The 19,523-nt window shown below is 44.4% G+C and overlaps 1 protein-coding gene across 1 annotated transcript in view; it reads left to right on the top strand.

Moving 5' to 3' along the window:
- shank2b (SH3 and multiple ankyrin repeat domains 2b) overlaps positions 1 to 19,185 on the top strand; it is a 180,528-nt gene extending 161,343 nt beyond the window's left edge. Inside the window, exons 19-27 of the mRNA XM_052474714.1 lie at positions 474 to 609; positions 1,526 to 1,612; positions 3,639 to 3,665; positions 8,209 to 8,336; positions 8,890 to 9,037; positions 9,308 to 11,741; positions 13,402 to 13,945; positions 14,058 to 14,157; positions 16,546 to 19,185. Coding sequence (XP_052330674.1) covers positions 474 to 609; positions 1,526 to 1,612; positions 3,639 to 3,665; positions 8,209 to 8,336; positions 8,890 to 9,037; positions 9,308 to 11,741; positions 13,402 to 13,930 — 3,489 coding nt within the window. The 3' untranslated portion in view covers positions 13,931 to 13,945; positions 14,058 to 14,157; positions 16,546 to 19,185. The remainder of the gene's footprint in view (positions 1 to 473; positions 610 to 1,525; positions 1,613 to 3,638; positions 3,666 to 8,208; positions 8,337 to 8,889; positions 9,038 to 9,307; positions 11,742 to 13,401; positions 13,946 to 14,057; positions 14,158 to 16,545) is intronic.
- The last annotated feature ends 338 nt before the right edge of the window (positions 19,186 to 19,523 follow it).

Genomic DNA, 19,523 nt, shown 5'->3' with positions numbered 1-19,523 from the left:
TTCTCGCCGTGCAAATTTGGTGTCAGGTTTCAAATAGTGGATCTCATAGGTGAGTCGGAGACGGCATCAGAAGCGGGACAACCAGACCTTTCACAGAGTGCACAGGAATGGACAACCAGACCTTTCACAGAGTGCACAGGAATGGACATTGTGTCGTTCACAGAGTGCTGTACACAGAAATGTCTGTTGGAACTGGTCCAGAACCACTCAATGTCAAAACACCGTAATGGCTAAGAGGCTTTAGTTCAGGTTGTGATTTTATATTTCTGTCCAGTCATTGAGTGATGAAGGGATGTTGACTTTGCGAAGATTAGATCAGCTTGATAGTGAGTTGTTGTTAAAAGATGTAACAGCCGTGGGAATACGTGTTGTTTCACCTGCATTTTAGGGTTGTGATGCTATGTTTCTGCCCAGTCATTGCGTGATGTAGCGAAGTAGACTGTACCCTAGGTGTCTTGTCTTCTGTATTGCAGGTGAACCAGGAAAATGTGGTGAAGGTGGGCCACAAACAGGTGGTCAATACGATCCGACACGGGGGAAACCGGCTCATCATCAAAGTGGTGACGGTTAGCAGGAATCTGGACCCTGATGACACGGCTAGGAAGAAAGGTAAGCCTTTTATCCTCTCTCTACCTCTCTCTCGCTCTCTCGCTCTCTTTCTCCCACCTTGCTGCTCTGCCCTACAACACCCTGCCAGCAGGATCAATGTCTGATTAGTTGGGGTGAGGCCACAGTCAGGCTCCCAGCTCACCCTTCCAAACCAGAACTGGGTTTAATACTATTTGAAATTATTACAAATACTTCATATGTGCTTGACCAATAGATAGGCCCGAAACTGCGAACCCCGCATTCTGGGCAGACTAGAGCAAACGTTCAAAGTATTTGAAAAATGTGAAATAGTTTTTGAACCCAGGTCTGTTCTAAACCGTCTTGGCTCGTCCTCGTACTGTACTGTACTGTAGTGCATCGGGAAGCTAGAAGCTGACGAGCTAGAAGAGCATTGACCACATTGCAGTTTTTCCTGATGACTGTGCTGATTTTCAGCCTTGAAGTTAAGACGGAGGTTTTACAGTTGGGGGCATTCAAAAGAATTGCCTGTACTGCAGCACAGGTAAAAACATTTCAAAGCTGATGTACATCAACTGTCAGGGGCATATTTTGAAGGGCATTTGTAAGGTATATTGTTAGATGATTGCTGAACTTGGTTGCTTGCTTGGGGTCACCCTACGAGACTTGTGAAGTTGTCACATTAACAACTCAGCGTTGCTGAAGCACATACAAGCATTTTGGAAAGGAACCTTTTAACACGCCTAGCTGTATACTGTCGTTCTCTCATCTGGGGCTTGTTCAGGATGATGTAACGTTACAGAACGCTCACGTAGAAATATAGGCTTATGGCATAAAGCAGAAATGATTTTCTTGTCAGATGGAATAGGGAATAGTGTCAGCTCTATTCATTCTATCTTTATCTGCAACGTTCAGAACACGACCCTGAATACACCCCTGCTTTTCTGTGTTGTTGCAGTGCCCACACCTCCGCGTAGGGCTCCCTCCACTGCCCTGTCCATGGCCATGCGCTCCAAATCCATGACATCAGAGCTGGAGGAGCTTGGTAAGAAACCATCCGTGCATGGGAGATTGTAATTCCAAGAGGTCAAATGCATTTTGTATCCTCTTAGTTTGTTCTCTGTGTTTGTTTAGTGATGTTATTCTCTGGAAGATAAAAATTTAAAGTAATTATGTCCTCCTGATTTGTTTGTCAATACCTGTGACTACAGTGGACAAAGGTACGCAGCATACAGTAGCTACTGTTTGGTCACAGCTGCTCGCAACTGTCTTAAAATAGTTTTGTTCTCTCATTTTTAAATGTTAATTTCCTCCATTTAATATAGTACTATATTTACTCGACTTTGAGGGGGCATAGGCAATTATGCACTTTGCATAATTGTGTTCTAAGGTGTTCTGCTCTGTACCATTTGATCTGAAGAGAAAACATTTTAACGACAGTGCGGAATCATCTAATGTGATAAAGAGCTCATTAGGCAGCGTGACTGATCATTTTGACTACTTTGAATGATCATAAAAATTGCATAATTCCATTCTATGTCATCATACATCTAACCTAATGAACTTTGGATTATTCATTTACTTAATCATTTCATTTATTGTTTGATTGTTTTAACTCGGAGCCGTATAAAGTATGTAAATAGCTTTGATTTAACTTCACCATTTGAAAAAGCTTTCACCTTATTGCTGACTCATCTGTCGCTTATAACTGTTCTGCAGTAGGTGTTTTTTGAAGGGCCGGTCGTACAAATGGCATGAAAGGGTTGATCATTCTATGTCTATTTGTCAGGTGTCATGTTTAGAAGCTTTTAAACATGTATACAATTGCTTTACGAAAATGCACTATATATACAAAGGTATGTGGACAGCCCTTCAAAAATTGTGGCTGCTGCTATGTCATGCACGCCTGTGGCTGACAGGTGTATACAATCGAACACACGGCCATGCAATCTCCATAGACAAACATTGGCAGTTGAATGGCCTTACTGAAGAGCTCAGTCCAACAAGTCTCTTTGTCAAATTTCTGCCCTGCTCTAGAGCTGCCCTAGTCAACTATAAGGGTTGTTATTGTGAAGTGGAAACGTCTAGGAGCAACAACGGCTCAGCCGCAAAGTGGTAAGCCACACAAGCTCACAGAACGGGACTGCCGAGTGCAGAAGTGAGTAGCGCGTAAAAATCACCTCTCCTCTGTTGAAACATTCACTACTGTGTTTCTGGAACGTCAGCACAAGAACTGTTCGGGAGCTTCATGAAATGGGTTTCCCATGGCCAAGGGGTACTGAATGTTTCAACCTAGGATGCATTCCGACAGACAAATCTGGGTTTGGCAGATGCCAGGAGAACGCTGCCTGCCCCAATGCATACTGTAGTGCCAACTTTAAAGTTTGGTAGAGGAATAATGGTCTGGGGCTGTTTTTCATGGTTCGGGCTAGGCCCTTTAGTTCCAGTGAAGGGAATACAATGACATTCTAGACGATTCTGTGCTTCCAACTTTGTGGCAAAGGTGAAGGCCCTTCCCTGTTTCAGCATGACAATGTCCCCATGCACAAAGCGAGGTCCATACAGAAATGGTTTGTTGAGATCATGTGGAAGAACTTCACTAGCCTGCACAGAGCCCTGACCTCAACCCCATCAAACCCCTTTGGGATGAATTGGAACGCCGACTGCAAGCCAGGCCTAATCGGCAAATATCAGTCCCCGACCTCACTAATGGTATTGTGTCTGAATGGAAGCAAGTCCCCACAGCAATGTTCCAACATCTAGTGGAAAGCCTTCTCAGAAGAGCGGAGGCTATTATAGCAGCAAAGGGGGGGGCCGACTCTATATTAATGCCCTTTGATTTTGGAATGAGATGTTCGACGAGCAGGTGTCCATATACTTTTGACCATCCCCATGGCTTACATTTGGCAAAGTAGTGATGAGTAGTGGTCTTTATATTACGCTGCTTTAAACGTCAATATTCCACTCTTTTTTTGCATAATAGCCTGTGTTCTTGTTGAGAGATACTTTTTGTTGATTTCTTTTTGATCATCATTTGTTACATACGTTTGTATATTCTCGTTTTTTCTAAGCCACTTTGAGGAAAAAAGTGACCGGTGGTAAGTGTGATCGGCATGCTTCATACATTTACATGTTATCTGTACGCCCGTGGAAAGTACAAAATGCTTGATGCACTTTTCACTTTTTCTCTAGATCCCTTATTTCTTTATCAACGCAATTTGTGCATGTTTCTACTAAAACTGTAAGCGGGCAGGTATGAAGGTCAACTAATGTTCGCCGTCTCAGGGTTGTAAACGGGCGTGCAAGCACATTAAGAACATAAGAAAGTGCCCTTCTGAACTAGAAGCTTTTTAAAGACTTGTTAGCACATCACAACACTTGATATGTCCTTAGCTTTTCACAGTGTTCACATCATACGTACTTCAGTTCGGTGTGAGAGTGCAATGCTATTTCCATGAATTATTCATTGCTCTGCCCCTCTTTTAAACACAGTTATGCAAGGTCAGGGAAAAAAACGACAGCCGAGATCTCACATGCATCCCAAATGGCACCCTATTCCCTCTACAGTGCACTACTTTTGACGTGGGACCTGGTCACAAGTAGTGCATTACAAAAGGAATAGGGTTCCATTTGGGATGCCGAGCTCAGCTCACCACGGATTCTTATCCTTCCGAAATAGTTGCACTGTTCTCTGTAACGATAAAAGGATTTGAAACACCTTTATGGAATAAGAACTAGGGGCCTAGGTAATGCACAACAGTCAGCTGCACATTTCAAAGAGCAGCCAGCTACCTTCTCAGAATACACTGTGACTTAACTTTAAGGGCACAACACTATTATACAATGAGCCCACTACCGATAGGCTTTGACTCATACGGAAACAAGGTGTTGCCATGGAAATAATGCTGCATACAGTATAGTGTGTCGTCCAATATACTGTAGCAGCACAGCATAGTACCTGCAAAAGAATAGTCTCTACAGTCCTGCAGCTTCCTACTCTTAGACACGTTCTTCAGCTGTATTGGCCTCGTTCTGTGTTCACTGCTTTAAACCACAACACTGGAGATTTGCAGGAATGCTTCTAGAATGTGTGGTGACACCAGACACTGAGGTGTCCTAGAATGAGTGGCTTCATCAATCCACCAGTGTTCCTTACTGTCATAAATACTGCAGCGTTACTGTAGCCAGAGGATGTGACAGAGCGAGTGAGAGAGAGAGAGAGAGAGGTTGCTGATTGGCCTAAACATCAGCACCACAGGTAACTTCCACAAAGCTGTGAACGATCTGAGAGACAAGGCAAGAAGGGCCTTCTATGCCATCAAAAGGAACATAAAATTCGACATACAAATTAGGAACTGGCTAAAAACACTTGAATCAGTTATAGAACCCATTGCCCTTTATGGTTGTGAGGTCTGGGGTCCCCTCACCAACCAAGAATTCACAAAATGGGACAAATACCAAATTGAGACTCTACATGCAGAATTCTGCAAAAAACATAACAAAGTCATCACATACAGAGATATGAACCTGGAGAAGAGTCCCCCTTAGCAAGCTGGTCCTGTGGTTCTGTTCACAAACACAAACAGACCCCACAGAGCCCCAGGACAGCAACACAATTAGACCCAAACAAATCATGAGAAAACAAAAAGATAATTACTTGACACATTGGAATGAATTAACAACAAAACAGAGCAAACTAGAATGCTATTTGGGCCTAAACAGAGAGTACACAGTAGAATGTTATTTGGGCCTAAACAGAGAGTACACAGTGGCAGAATACCTGACCACTGTGACTGACCTAAATTTAAGGAAAGCTTTGACTATGTACAGACTCAGTGAGGATAGCCTTGTCATTGAGAAAGGTTGCCGTAGGCAGACCTGGCTCTCAAGAGAAGACAGGCTATGCACACTGCCCACAAAATGAGGTGGAAACTGAGCTGCACTTCCTAACCTCCTGCCAAATGTATGACCATATTAAAGACACATATTTCCCTCAGATTACACAGATCCACAAAGAATTCGAAAACAACCCCGATTTTGATAAACTCCCATATCTACTGGGTGAAATACCACAGTGTGCCATCACAGCAGCAATATTTGTGACCTGTTGCCACAAGAAAAGGGCAACCAGCGAAGAACAAACGCCATTGTAAATACAACCCATATTTATTTTCCCTTTTGTACTTTAACCATTTGCACATTGTTACAACATTATATATATTTATAATATGACATTTGTAATGTCTTTATTCTTTTGGAACTTCTGTGAGTGTAATGTTTACTGTTAATTTTAATTGTTTATTTCACTTTTGCATATGATCTACTTCACTTGCTTTGACAATGTTAACATGTGTTTCTCATGCCAATAAAGCCCCTTGAATTGAATTGAGAGGCAGATATGGCTTTAGGAAGAGGGGGTGGGTTCGTGATTGGTGGGTGGGTTGGTGGAGAGGAGAGGGTCAGCCTTGGAATCTTCTCCATCTTAATCCTACAGCACACACATGGGCATGTGTTCAAGCTTAGTATGCAGACAGAGGGAGAGCAAGATGTATACTTAAGATGTACACTCTTAGAAAAAAGGGTTCCAAGGTGTCTGTGGGCTTTTTGGTTCCAGGTAGAACCAGTAGCACCTTTTTTTTTCTAAAAGTGTAGGGGAAGTTAAGGGAGGCTTAACGAGAATAACAACCATGCTTATTATTTACGATACACTGATTCTACTGTACAGTATCTGTCAATGCAAAAAAAGACAACAAACATCAAAAATCCAGCTAAACTGACATTTAAAAAAACTACAGTTTACTACAGAATATTACAGTACTTGCTATAGAATTATGTAGTAAACTGTAGTGTACCATGGAATACTATACTACACACTGAGAATCCTTTGATCATGTTTAGTTATTGCTATAGAATTGTGTAGTATGCTGTGAAATACTATAGTAAATACTACAATGTTATCTGCAAAAACACGACTGTATTTAATACTACAGTAATGTCCGCAAAAACACAACAGCTTTTTTTACTATAGTAAATACTAAAGTATTTAATTGCCTATACTCTGCCCATTCCCTTCCCCCTTATCCCAATTTGTTAGGGCCAGTAACCAAAAGGAATCCCAGAGCTGACAAGGTAAAAGAATCTGTCTTTCTGCCCCTGAACAAGGCAGTTAACCCACTGTTCCTAGGCTGTCATTGTAAATAAGAATTTGTTCTTAATTGACTTGCCTAGTAAAATAGCAACAACAAAATATATATATATTGTGTTCCCTTTCAGGGAAATAGAAAAGAGCAAAAGCTCTGAACTATTGGTTCAGACCTCAGTCCTACCTGCCTAGAGGTTATGATACATGATTTGCTCTTTCAGTATTTCTCCACTAGGTTTCTTCAAGGAGAAAGAACTCCACTTCTATGTCAAAGCGAATAAAACAATAACGCTATAGTAAATACTTCTGTAATGTCTGCAAAAACACTACAGTAAATACTATATCTGCAAAAACACTACAGTAAATACTATGTCTGCAAAAACACTACAGTAAATATTATGTCTGCAAAAACTACAGTAAATACTATGTCCGCAAAAACACTACAGTAAATACTATGTCCGCAAAAACACTACAGTAAATACTATGTCCGCAAAAACACTACAGTAAATACTATGTCCGCAAAAACACTACAGCGTGGGGACGTCTGCTCTTGGGGGATGTATGTAGCCTACAGCTTTCTCTCTCCTCCGTTGACAGGTTTTGACAGCAGTGACTTGAGGGACAAGTGTGTGTGAATGTACTCATCACTAGCTATAGAATAAGGATGCATGTCCGTATCTGAATGCCTTTTCTTCCACTGTATTCCTGTTGTAGATGATCAGTCTTCCGATAATGAGAGTCTAAAGAAGAGGATTGTTTTCTCAGTCACTCTAAGTAATTGTCCCATGCATGGGAGCTACAAAGCTACAAAACAAAACAAAAACTAGCATGTTGGTTGTACTGTGGCTGCTGAACCATAAACATATTCCCAGATCTGTTTGTGCTATCTTACCGACTTCTTGTCACTTGTCACTTGTCCTTCTGTAGCTCAGTTGGTAGAGCATGGCGCTTGTAACGCCAGGGTAGTGGGTTCGATTCCTGGGACCACCCATACGTAGAATGTATGCACACATGACTGTAAGTCGCTTTGGATAAAAGCGTCTGCTAAATGGCATATATTATTATATTATTTAAGGGCTGTGTCCTAAATGGCACCCCTGTTCCCTACATATTGCGCTACTTTTGACCCGAGACCAATGGGCCCTGGTCAGAAGTAGTGCACTATGTGTAGTAAGTAGGGTGCCGTTTGGGACACGGGAAGGAGTTGGAAAGAGAGCAGAAATAGACTGGCACCCAGGATAGCTAAACCATAGAAACAAAAGGAAAAGCCTGATGGAGGTAGAGCTAGCAAGGGAAGCTTGCACGGCTTTGACTTTGACCAATGTCAGTGTGACTATTTCTGTTCTCTTTCTTTTCCTTTCTGCTCGGTTTGATATCAGTTCTTACTTACGGGCCTGGATTGCCATTGCCTGAGATCAATGCTCGTTTTAGCTTAGAGACAGATGTAGGCTACAGTGTCCTGTACTGACAGTAGAGGTGTGTGTTACTTTGTGTTCCAGATAAAGTGGACGAGAACATGCCTCCTCAGAAGCCTATGTATGAGAACTCCAATGCTGACGTAAGGGTCGCTAACACAGTCAAGTCACGGCCCAACAGCAGGTGCTTCGCCATGAGCCCCGAGATGAATGTAGGTATAAACCCTACCGTCAGTGTACATTTTGTTGGCTGCGTGGCACAGGAGTGAGACCAGAAAGGTCTACGCTGAGTAGGGTTGAAAAACACTGGAACATTTCCCAAACTTCCCAGGTTTTCCCAAAATCAGCTGGGACTGAAAATCCAACTGGGAATCAATAGCCATTTTTTGAAAAACTGGGGATTCTGGATTTTTTTTTTTAAAGTTAGTGCTCAGAGAATTCTGGCGGCTGCACCCATTGCCTATTGAAAGTTACTGCTCTATTCTGGCTGGTAATATAAATGCATGATTGGCTTCCTTTGTTAGACGCTGTACATGGCCCTGATGGGAATTGCATTCCCTGATTTGCTTGGTCTCAGAAGAGTATATGAAGGTTAAACAGCTTCTTGTTCTTTGTTGTCCTTAATTTCCTTCACAAGTTTATCTGCAACGTTGAGGACTAACAAACACAGTTGGATATTGTTGATTTAATGTACCTCAAAAATACCTCTAATACTATGTAGTACAGATCAGTCCAGGCACCCAGTGTCTTCTCTCTGTGTTGCAGTCCATGTGTGAGAGCCAGGATATGTTGATGCAGACCCAGACCCAGACCCAACCCAGAGATCCAGGCAGTCCCAGAGGTCGAGGACCCTACCTGGGGGTGCCAAACAGACAGGGGACCATGAGACGACAGAAGTCCATAGGAACATCTGGTAACTACATATCAACATGTTTCTGTCAAGGCTAAATATTGAACCTGCATACAGTACATACTGTATGGTACACACATGTAGAACCAATGTGTGGACACACTCACACACACACACACACACACACATGCACACATCTGTGGGTGAATCCCTGTAATCGACAGAGCAAAATAATGAGGAAATTACCTTTTTGCACACACACCCTTGATGGTTTCAATTGTATAATTGCCATCGATGTATTGTAATTAATCATGTATTTTTCTTTTTTTTTAGGAATAACAGAAGAGGAGACCCCTCAGTTTCTGACCCCTCCCATGTTGAAATTCACCAGGAGCCTCTCCATGCCGGACACATCAGAAGACATCCCACCCCCACCCGCCGTCTCCCCTCCATCTCCCCCTTACAACAACGTCCCCAACCCCCAGGGCAGAGGCTACGGCATTATCAGACACTCTGCTCCTAAAGGCACCGCCCCAGAGCGAGGGGACCTCACCGCAGGCGGCAGCGATGGGTGGAGGGAGCAGGGGGGTATGTACTACAGAGAGCCCCAGTCGGAACAGTACCAGTCTGAGGACCACCACCACCAACAGGGAAGCCACAGCCCAGGCCAGGGCCTCACAGCCCAGCAGAGCTTCCTGAACCGCAGGGCCCAGATCCCTGAGAACCCCTACTCAGACCTGGGGAAGATGGGCAACCTGGGGCTGTTTGCCCCCAACAAGCCCCAGAGGAGGAAGGGCATGCTGGTGAAGCAGGACAAGATCGAGGACAGCCCTGAAAAGATCTGCACCATCAAAATCCCAACCATCATTATCAAGGAGCCGTCTACATCCAGCAGTGGTAAGAGCAGCCAGGGCAGCAGCATGGAGATAGAAACTGGTGCCCACGACCAGCTCCGGCCCGACGACGGACACAACCCCAGCAGCCCCTTTGCCACGGCCATGGCGGGCGCCGTTCGAGAGCGCGAGAGGAGGATGGTGGAGTCTCACCAGAACTCCCCATCCTACAGGTTCACCGACCAGGGTGATGAAGACTCGCCTCCCGCCCCAACCCCTCGCCTCCGCCACTCCAAGTCCATCGACGAGGGGATGTTCAGTAGTGATGAACGCCTGCGCCGCATCATGGCCCCACCTGCCTCTCTCCTCAACATCCCCAAAGGAGGAGGCAATGTGACAAACTTCAATACCTCAGAGCCCAACATGGTGAGGGAGCCACTCCACACCCGCACTGGTCACCACAGCCCAGTCAGTCTGCCAAACAAGACCTACACCTCCAGCAGCGGACACTATGTCCACCCAGTAACTGGGAAGCCTCTGGACCCTAACTCCCCTCTTGCACTGGCTCTAGCTGCACGGGACCGGGCCATGAGAGAGCAGTCCCAGCCTCTCCCACTGAAGACTGAGCTACCCAAACCTGACCTGAACAAGCCTCTGTTCATCGACACTAAGCTAAGGACTGGCATGGATGCGAGTTTCTCCGCGACGGCCACCATGGGTCGACCAGGCAGGGCAGGGCTTCGCAGGCAGATGACCGAGGCCAAGTACGAGACAGAGTCCAAATACGACCACCCGCTGGCTAAAGACCAGGACAAGAGTCTATCCCGGCCTGAGAGAGAAGAGGAGAAGAAGAACATGTTGATAGACAACGTGGACACGTCTCAGCAGAAGTCTGCTGGTCTGCTAATGGTTCACACCACTGACGGAGCCAGGTCTGAGGAGAACAGCCTGTCTGAGGGGGACAGGGACGGGGCAGTGAGTCCGGACAGCACCCCCAGCGAGCTCCGGGATCCCAACCAGCCTAACCACTCCAAAATGTCCTCCCCTAACCCCCATAACTCCCACTCTATGGGCCCTGGTCCCAGAGGTAGTAAGACCATGATCACCGTCACCTCAGTAGATGAGCCGGTCAAACTCCCCTTCGGCATCCCCCCTCCGCCCTGCGTTCCCTCTGTTGACATCGACGATGACTTCTTCGCTGACCCACTGCCACCGCCGCTGGAGTTCGCCAACAGCTTCGACATCCCAGAGGACCAGAAGGGGGCGATCGCTGAACTGCTCAAACAGCATCGAAACGCTGGCAGAGCCTCATCGTCTCTAGCTCCCTTCTACCCCCATCACGGTAACACCCCAAGCCACCCTGACCAGACGATGATCAAACGGCCTGCAGTGCTCACTAACTGTATGCCCCCCAGCTTCACCCCCAACGTCCTAGAGAGCTACGAGCCTATCAGTGACTCTGGGATCGATGTGGAGCCCGACAGCCGCAGTAGTGGAGACCCTCAGATGGAGACTACGAGCACTGTATCCACTGTGTCCAGTATCTCTACGCTGTCGTCAGACGGTGGCGAGATGCTGGACAACACTTGCACAGTCTATGCAGACGGACAGGCCTTTTTGGTGGACCGGACCTCAAAGCCAAAAAACAGGCAACCTGCCGCCAACAAGAGTAATGCACTTTACAAGGACCCCTCCTTGATGGATAGAGAAGAGAACCTGAGAACTTTCGGAACGCCCTCCTCTGTCCCGCCACCTCCCCCCGGGGCATGCGTCCACTCAGAGCCCCCCAGAACACCAACGCAAAGGACCTCAAAGCTGTGGGGAGACCCGCCAGGCTCTAACCCCTATGACATGCAGAACAAGGACAAGACACCAAAGCCAGGGGATGGGATAGACTCTTCTTCCTCAGGATGTAGGACCGTTTTTGGATCAAGGTAATCTTTGTTTTTGCTGTGTGTGTGCATGCCGTGCATGTGTGTGTGTCTAAGCATGCTTGTGTGTGCGTCCGCGTTTTTGTGCGTGCGTGTGTGTGTGTTCTACTGGAGAGCAAAAAGAGTTGCCTAGCAACCTAATAATGAGAGCAGCAGCCTTGAGGAGTAGATGAGCAACAACGTCATGTCGGTCTGATTATCATAGAGACCAAACCTGCCACAGCGCTTCGAAGGAAGGGGTGTGCCATGTGTCACTGTGTGTGTCACAAGCAGCACGGTTCAAAATAGCACAGAGGCTACGTCCCAAATGGCACCATATTCCCTATTTAGTGTGCTACTTTTGATCAGGGCCTGTAGGGAAATACGGAGTAGTGTTCAATTTGAGACCCACCCAGAGTCTCTTTAAACCCGGGGTGGATGGTGTGTGTAACCTGTCTCTTTATCATCTATCATTTCAACAAACCCAGAGTATGTGAGATATCTATGAGCAGCCGGGGCTCTCTTCAGTTAACCCTCCTCTTCATTCCTCTACCAGTCACGTCAGATTACTAAAGTAGAATGGCGTTGTAGACTAGAAGTGTGTATACATTGAGGCTCCAACAGATGTAGGCTATGCGGTGTTGTGTGTGTGCGATGTACGATTGTAGCCTGTAATTGTGTGGTCGGTTTTTGCCAGTGTGGAAACATATTTCTGCGTGTGTATTTATGTCACCAGCTTTGTCGGCTACACAGGTTTCTCTGTACGTTTGTTTATTTGGTGTGTGAATAGTTGCCGTTTGTCCGTTTGTGTAAATTGCATATATCTGTTTTGTACAGTAGGCTACCTACCTAAACCTGCGTGGCATTTCTTAGACACCGCGCGTTCCTCACCACAGCAGTCCCCTGTGATAGCAGCACTTATTATGGAAAGCTGCCGTTATTTACAGAGCAAACCAGACGAGGCTAACCCTAAAATGCATGGCTATACCAGCAAAGTTCTGCTTGTGGTGGCTACAAGCTGACTATGCTGCAGAGCAGAGCACATCCCTGCCGTGTGATCTGAGTGAGACATTAGGTTAACCTGATTCAACCGGATTCATAGTGTGAATAGATGAATAGCATAGAGATCTTCTGACGCTTTCAAAATAATGGCTGTCACTTTATATGAGAAGAAAAACACAGTTCGTTCATTTGGTATTTGGAATGAATTCCCCACTTCCTACTTACAAAGGAGTGAATGCAGTATCTCTTTTGTTTTTATTCTTAACTTCTTTTACTTCCCTCTCCTCTGACACAAACAAACACACACTGTAGCCTACTCCCAGTCTGCAGTTTTGCAGGAGTTGGGGTAGTATAGGGAAAGACTGTTTTATTCTCCAGTAGGTCTGTCAGGTCAGGTAGACTACTTCTTCCCGTCCCCTCGCAGGAGGAGAGACATCAAAGCGTCCGTCTCTTACTGGCCCCGTCAGAGCAGTCCGTGAGGGAGGGGGCAGGATTAGTGGATGAATGTCTATACTACAGGGGTTATGTACTGTGTTTGTTTGCATCCAGGTGTGGTTGTGGAATATTTCAGTTTGTTTGTCAGGCTGACTTAGCGTCTCTTACTAATGTTTAAGTTCAATATTTTCTGATAAACAACACCCTCTCTTGTCCTCTAAACTGGTGCGTTCTGTACTTTCTGTAGGGGTCCAGACGGTGGGTCCCTTGCCTCAGGTACACAGCGGAATACCACAGTCACTTTTGCTGCCCAGCTCGGCCCGAGCGTGCCGGCCCCATCTCCAAAACGAGAGACCGAGAGTCTCCCCCACCACCGAGCCCCCAGCCCCATCCTCTCTCCTCCAGACTCAGGCCTCGGCTGTGCCTCCTCCCTCCCCGCAACCTCCCCCACCCTCTCGGATGTGTTCGGCCTGCCCACCCCTCCTCTCAGCCTGGGCACGGGGAGCAGCCGCTCACCCTCCCCTCTCACCCTCATGCAGGCAGTCTCCAACAAGCCTTTTGCCACCAAGCCGGTTCTGATGTGGAGCAAGCACGATGTGGCCGACTGGTTGGAGAGCCTAAACCTGGCAGAGCACAGAGACACCTTCATGGACAACGACATCGAGGGCTCCCATCTGCCCAGCCTGCAGAAGGACGACCTCATAGATCTCGGGGTGACCAGAGTCGGCCATCGGATGAACATAGAGAGAGCTTTGAAACTGCTGATGGACAGATGAGAAGAGAGGATAGAGGTCTCTGTCTCCAACACAACAACTTCACATAATAGTTTTATTTACGTTTACTTATTTTAAACTATACTTACTGTATAATTCTTATGACGATGCTTGTTTTGTTGAAACTTAGGAATATCCTCATGTATCCTGAAGAAACTGCAACTTGAAACAGCACTGCAGTTTCCTGAATAAGCACAAAAGTCCCCCAGGGTGGGATAGAGCGATCCCAGGTGAGACACAGCCGCTCTGTCAGTAGAAAGTAAGGAAGCAGACACACAGGGACCTGGCTGCGATGTGAAATACACTACACTATCAAACAGAACGGCAGCCTAATCACTACGAGACTTAAGGACTTTTGAAATCAACCTCATTTGAATGCAAAACCAGAGTCAGCTCTGCAGGGGTTTCATTTTCTATTGTATCTCTGTTAGAAAGAATGTGAAGACTGATCTCTTCAGGAAAAAAGGGTGGAAGAACCAATCAGTTGGCCGGGCACATTTTTTTTTACGGGACCTCCTATGTGTGTAAGTGCTTGGCCTCAAGGTACACCCCCCACCCCCACCCCACCCCCCTCAAGCTAATTGAGCAGTCAGTCTGACTGCAACATTCTAACAGTGTAATTAATACATTTAATATATGCTATCGACAAAATAATAATTTGGCTTGTGTTTATGGAGGTCTTAAGTAACATTAGAATACAACAAATATATTTCAAAAAACACATTTTCATTAGTTTATGTTACCGTGGGATACAGTATGTAAAAGGCTGAAAAACACAACGACAGAAAAACAATAAATTGTATTCGTGGAGTGCCTTTGTTACAACTATGAAACAGAAAGCAGAGGTGTGGGAACGCGGTAACAGCTTATTTTTATGACAACAAAATAAAACACACCCCAACCACCAAGACGCGCGGTGTGCAGTCAAACGATGAAAACATCAGTAGCCTAACCATATAAGCGCCAAGTGTGCTTGATAAACAGTGAAAATCATCGCAAAGCAATAATGGCACTTTACAATGGATATACAGTAAGTGTCGGTGACAGCCGTAAGAAATGGTCAATTGTCAGTTGGAGAATGTCCATCTCATATAAACAACGACAGCGCTTGAGGCCTGCTCTTTCAGTGACGACATTTTGTGCTGCTATTTGGCCTGTAGCATTGTCACCGGCTTGTTCTTTTCCAAGCGGTGCCATCCCTTCCTCTCCCCTGTCTCACCGTTTCACTTGTTGGTGGCGCAGGCACCTGTTCAGTGTGCACCATTCTGTTTTTTTTTTTTTTTTTTGGCCTTTACGCCTCGGAGGTGTAGATTCAGCCTGAGGCTCAGAATCAGAAGAATAATCATCAGAGATTTCATCGTGATTCATTTCTTCCCCGCCATCTGAATCGTTTTCCATTCAGATTTTGTAGCAACGCTTGCCATTTTAAATGACGCACGCTCTCGCTGTTTACTCCAAGTAGGCCAGAATAGGACTGAAAAGACTGCTTGGTTTCGGTGAACTGATATAGGGTACATACTATTTTGAGGTTATAATTGGAATAGATCAATACAATAGAATGTTCCGCACTGTTCTTCATTCACAATTGGGGATTGTATAATTATGTATTGTTCGCTTCCCCTCGCTCATCAACTCACCCATTCCCCACATCGTGCTTTACTTCGTTTATTGAGTCTGTGGTATGTGTGAAATTAGTTTCAGTATAGTTTAGGTTCAGATTCGAGACCGTTATCGGGGTGGTTATCAACTGGGCATGGGACTATCAGGAGAAGGGGATCAGGCCCTACTGTCGGCAGGGCAGTAGGCAATTGGGGGGGACATGATAAAACTGGTTCTAACAACAACAGTGTGTTTTATAGACTTATTTAGGAAAGGTCAAGGACGAAAGGGGAGTAGTGCATGTTTTAAATGAATGAGCAGTCCAAATGACCACTTTAGCGGTGCTCGTGTGGGCTTTTATAGTAAAGACATTTAGCTGTAAAAATGTATGACCTTTTAATGTGGCATGACCACAACCAGTCATGATGTTTTCATCCGATTGTCCAGCAAATCACTTCAAGAGATAGGTTACCTTCGTGCATTCGTCCAAAAAAGCATCCGAGTGAGCGAGACAGCGCTCCTCTGTCTTACTCTATGTAGCCGATGTATCTGATGAGATCTTGCAACAAAAAAAGAGAATGACATGCCATGCTCTTTAATTCCAGACACAGTCACATATGTGGGCTGCACCTACTGAGACAGAGGGGGCGCTGTTTCGCTCTCTCGGATGCTTTATCTGAGATTGATGCTGTCTTTATGTCGGCGCCCGTCTCAGTCAAATAAATTATACGCCACAAGTGGACTCGTTATAATACCCATAAAAACACGGAAAATGGTTCAAATGTTTTTTTACGACATATTGCACATTTCTACTCCTGAAAGGGAGATCACATCAGATGGATTTCAAAATAGGTACAGTAGCAAGTTGTTGCCCTTAGATTTAACTTGCCATGTTTTCAACATACTTTGGAGTTTTAATATTTGTTTGTAGTTATGTTTTACTTGCGGATGGAAAGTGGAACACAATACATATTGACAATGTAAATTCAGTTTCTAAATCATTATACTGTCTTCCACAGGAAGCTGAAATGTGTGCCAACAGCTCTCCCTACTGTTGTCTTCTGAACATGACATGGCAGAGAGAGCAGAGCTTGGCAGTCAGGGCTTTCCAATCGTTATCACCAACCATCATCCTTTCTTTCGCAGTCTTCTATGTCCTCTGAGAGGAATAATACACACATTATCACATTAGGTTATTACTATACCCTGAACTGACGTTTAGGGCTTTGGGATTGAAGACTCAGGAATGGATTACCCTAGTTCAACAGAGTAGCAGGGATGGGGTCCATTTCATTTCAATTCAGGAAGTAAAGTGAAATTCCAATTCTAAATGTTTCTCATAGAGAAGCATTGAAGAGAATGTCAGTTTACTTCCTGAATTTAAAAGGAATTTAAACCAACACTGCAGAATAGGCATGTTTCTGAAGACGAACATCAGTCACGTTTATGCAACGATGAGAAGAAGTAGGCGAACAAACACTAAAGCTGGAATTTCCTTTTCCCCTTCCCCTAGAATAGGAATAGTTCAACTTGTTTGGCAATCGAAGAGAGGCAGATACCTCTAAGAATCAAGTTGCTAGAAATGTTGTATGATTATTGAAGTATTAGAGATAGAATAAATACTATGATGGTGTTTTGATGTGTTTTGTTGATGAGGAAGAAAGTTGTAGATACCCACAGAGCTCAACAGGATGATAGCTTCTTTATAGAATTAGGTGATGCTTTTAGGGGGGATTTTTACTCCCAGTGACTGCTGTTCTGGAACACATGGGAGCTACGGGACATTTGCTAAACCATGTGCCATTGGACTTCGTTGACAGGTCTCTTTTATACAACACGTCTGAAACTGGCCAAATCCAAAACAGTATCACCAGAATAAGAATGTCCTGAAGTGCAGCATCATTTCCCTCCGTGTTCTCAAGGCAAAGTCTCCTCAATACCATCGCCAGTTCAAAAGGACAGGGATTCGCTCGTCGTAATGTTGATGAGTTTAAATGTAATTTACTCTCTCCACTGTTTTTTTCTCTTTCTGAAGTGGTATTTTTCACTCAGTTTGCAGTGTAAACTCCCCCCCCCCAATGAGGGTGCTAGCTAAAATTCTAACATCAGTATTTACGAAACATTCTTTTGGATTGACATCCCAGAGCACAACAAATTCAGTGTATGGGTGGGATGTGTGTGTGATCTAATGATGTGATGGGGGGGGGACGACATACTGTCTGATGTCTTGATATGACTGTCTGATGACTTTGATATGACTGTCTGATGACTTTGATATGGCTGTCTGATGACTTTGATATGACTGTCTGATGACTTTGTAAAACAAAAAAAGTTGTTAAAAAGTGTGATGTTCCGCAATCAAAAGGATGTTTCCTAAAGCATACTTAATGTGTACGGTATTAATCTACGACTGTCCGATGACTGTAGTATGACCTCATAACAGAAAAGTTCCAGTGCGATAGGCTGCAGAGGGGTACTTGTCACCTGTCAGTTGTCACTGTTGACACGCGGGCACACGTTGAGATGAGATCTTATGTTAAGAACCACAGGAACAAGAAAGAGCACAGTATTTTTTGATTACGCAGAGATATTTAATGTTAGGATATATTCCTATCCGTGTTGTTGCCATATCAACCCTGAGCTGTGGTTAGGTTTTCCAAAAAAGAAGAGAAATATGGTTAAGAAGCAATATAATATCAATTCTGTTTCAAGTTGTTGTTTTTCTTATTCTTTTCCAGGGGAATAATTATACATGTAACAGGATTTCAAGTCTCTCTATTTTTAAAATTGACATAAATAATTGTGTTATAATCCATATTCCTATAGAGCATATTTGAAACTTTTAGCAATTGATAGTCATGTATTTACAAAGCCTCTGTAATTATTAAAAGCTGATATAAACTGATTTGCATAGTTTTTGCATCACGTGTGTATAAATGAAGATTCTCAGGCTGTACATTTCTACACTATTTGCTATAGAAAGCGTTATATGACCACTATATGACCAAGAGAAAAGCACACCACTGAATGTGACATTTGATATACAGTAGAGTTGACGGCTGCACGTTGCACTGAGGTCATGTACAGGCCTAAAGGCTTAGTAGTGAAGCTGACTAGACCTATATACTTAATAAGGCATCTGAGGCTCAAAGAGGTTCAAGGAAAGTCAATTAATCAGGAGATGGGGCTATGCTTCTGTACCTTGGCAAACATTTTAAAAGCTACTTTTCCTTACTTTGCCCTGTAGGGCCACCGTAGTATGCTGTCAATGGAACATAGCATAGATATCCAGACTGAATTCTGCTTTATTTCAGGTCTTATTTCACTCCACTGGGAAACAATGGTGAAATGTAGTACAATGCAGTCTGGCTACATTGGACATGTTAAGATGCCGTACACCGACAGGCATCAGCTCCAAGCGTTATGTCCTCTTGTTTTATTCTTCATAGATACAGAATCACTCTGCTTTTTGTCAACGTCCTTTTCATGCTATATATGTTGCTGTAATTTTATGCGACAAACAATTCAGTTACTTTAGAGAGAAATTAATATTATCGAGATCAAAGGAACATAAGTATTTGTAACTGCACTTTCCCCTAAGTTCACAAACCAACATTTTATGAAGGTTAATAAATGTAATATTGCGCAATATTTGATCACATTGATGTTGTATTGCTTTCTTGTCTTGAAAGGACATGTTTGTCCATGTTTGATTGACAACTGATACAGTGGGTGTTGCAATGACTTCTAACGATGTGTTCAATTATTCTGCTTCCAGATCTGTTTTGTGCTGTCTTGCCGACGCCTATGGTAAATCATATGGTCGCTTTGCATCTCTCAATAGTCCTGTTTTATACCTGGTTCTAACTTGTCTCCTTTGTCCTGATTTTGTCCACATTCTGATTTTGTCCACATTTTTGGACCGGTGGAGACGATCAGAAGACACTTTGTGATCGGATCAACCTGCCCACCTCCGGGAGGTAGTCAGAGGCGCATT

Source organism: Oncorhynchus keta, chromosome 22, assembly GCF_023373465.1.
Source record: "Oncorhynchus keta strain PuntledgeMale-10-30-2019 chromosome 22, Oket_V2, whole genome shotgun sequence".
Taxonomy (NCBI): domain Eukaryota; kingdom Metazoa; phylum Chordata; class Actinopteri; order Salmoniformes; family Salmonidae; genus Oncorhynchus; species Oncorhynchus keta.
The sequence above is the reverse complement of the archived record's forward strand: the minus strand, read 5'-3'. Positions and strand labels throughout refer to the sequence as shown.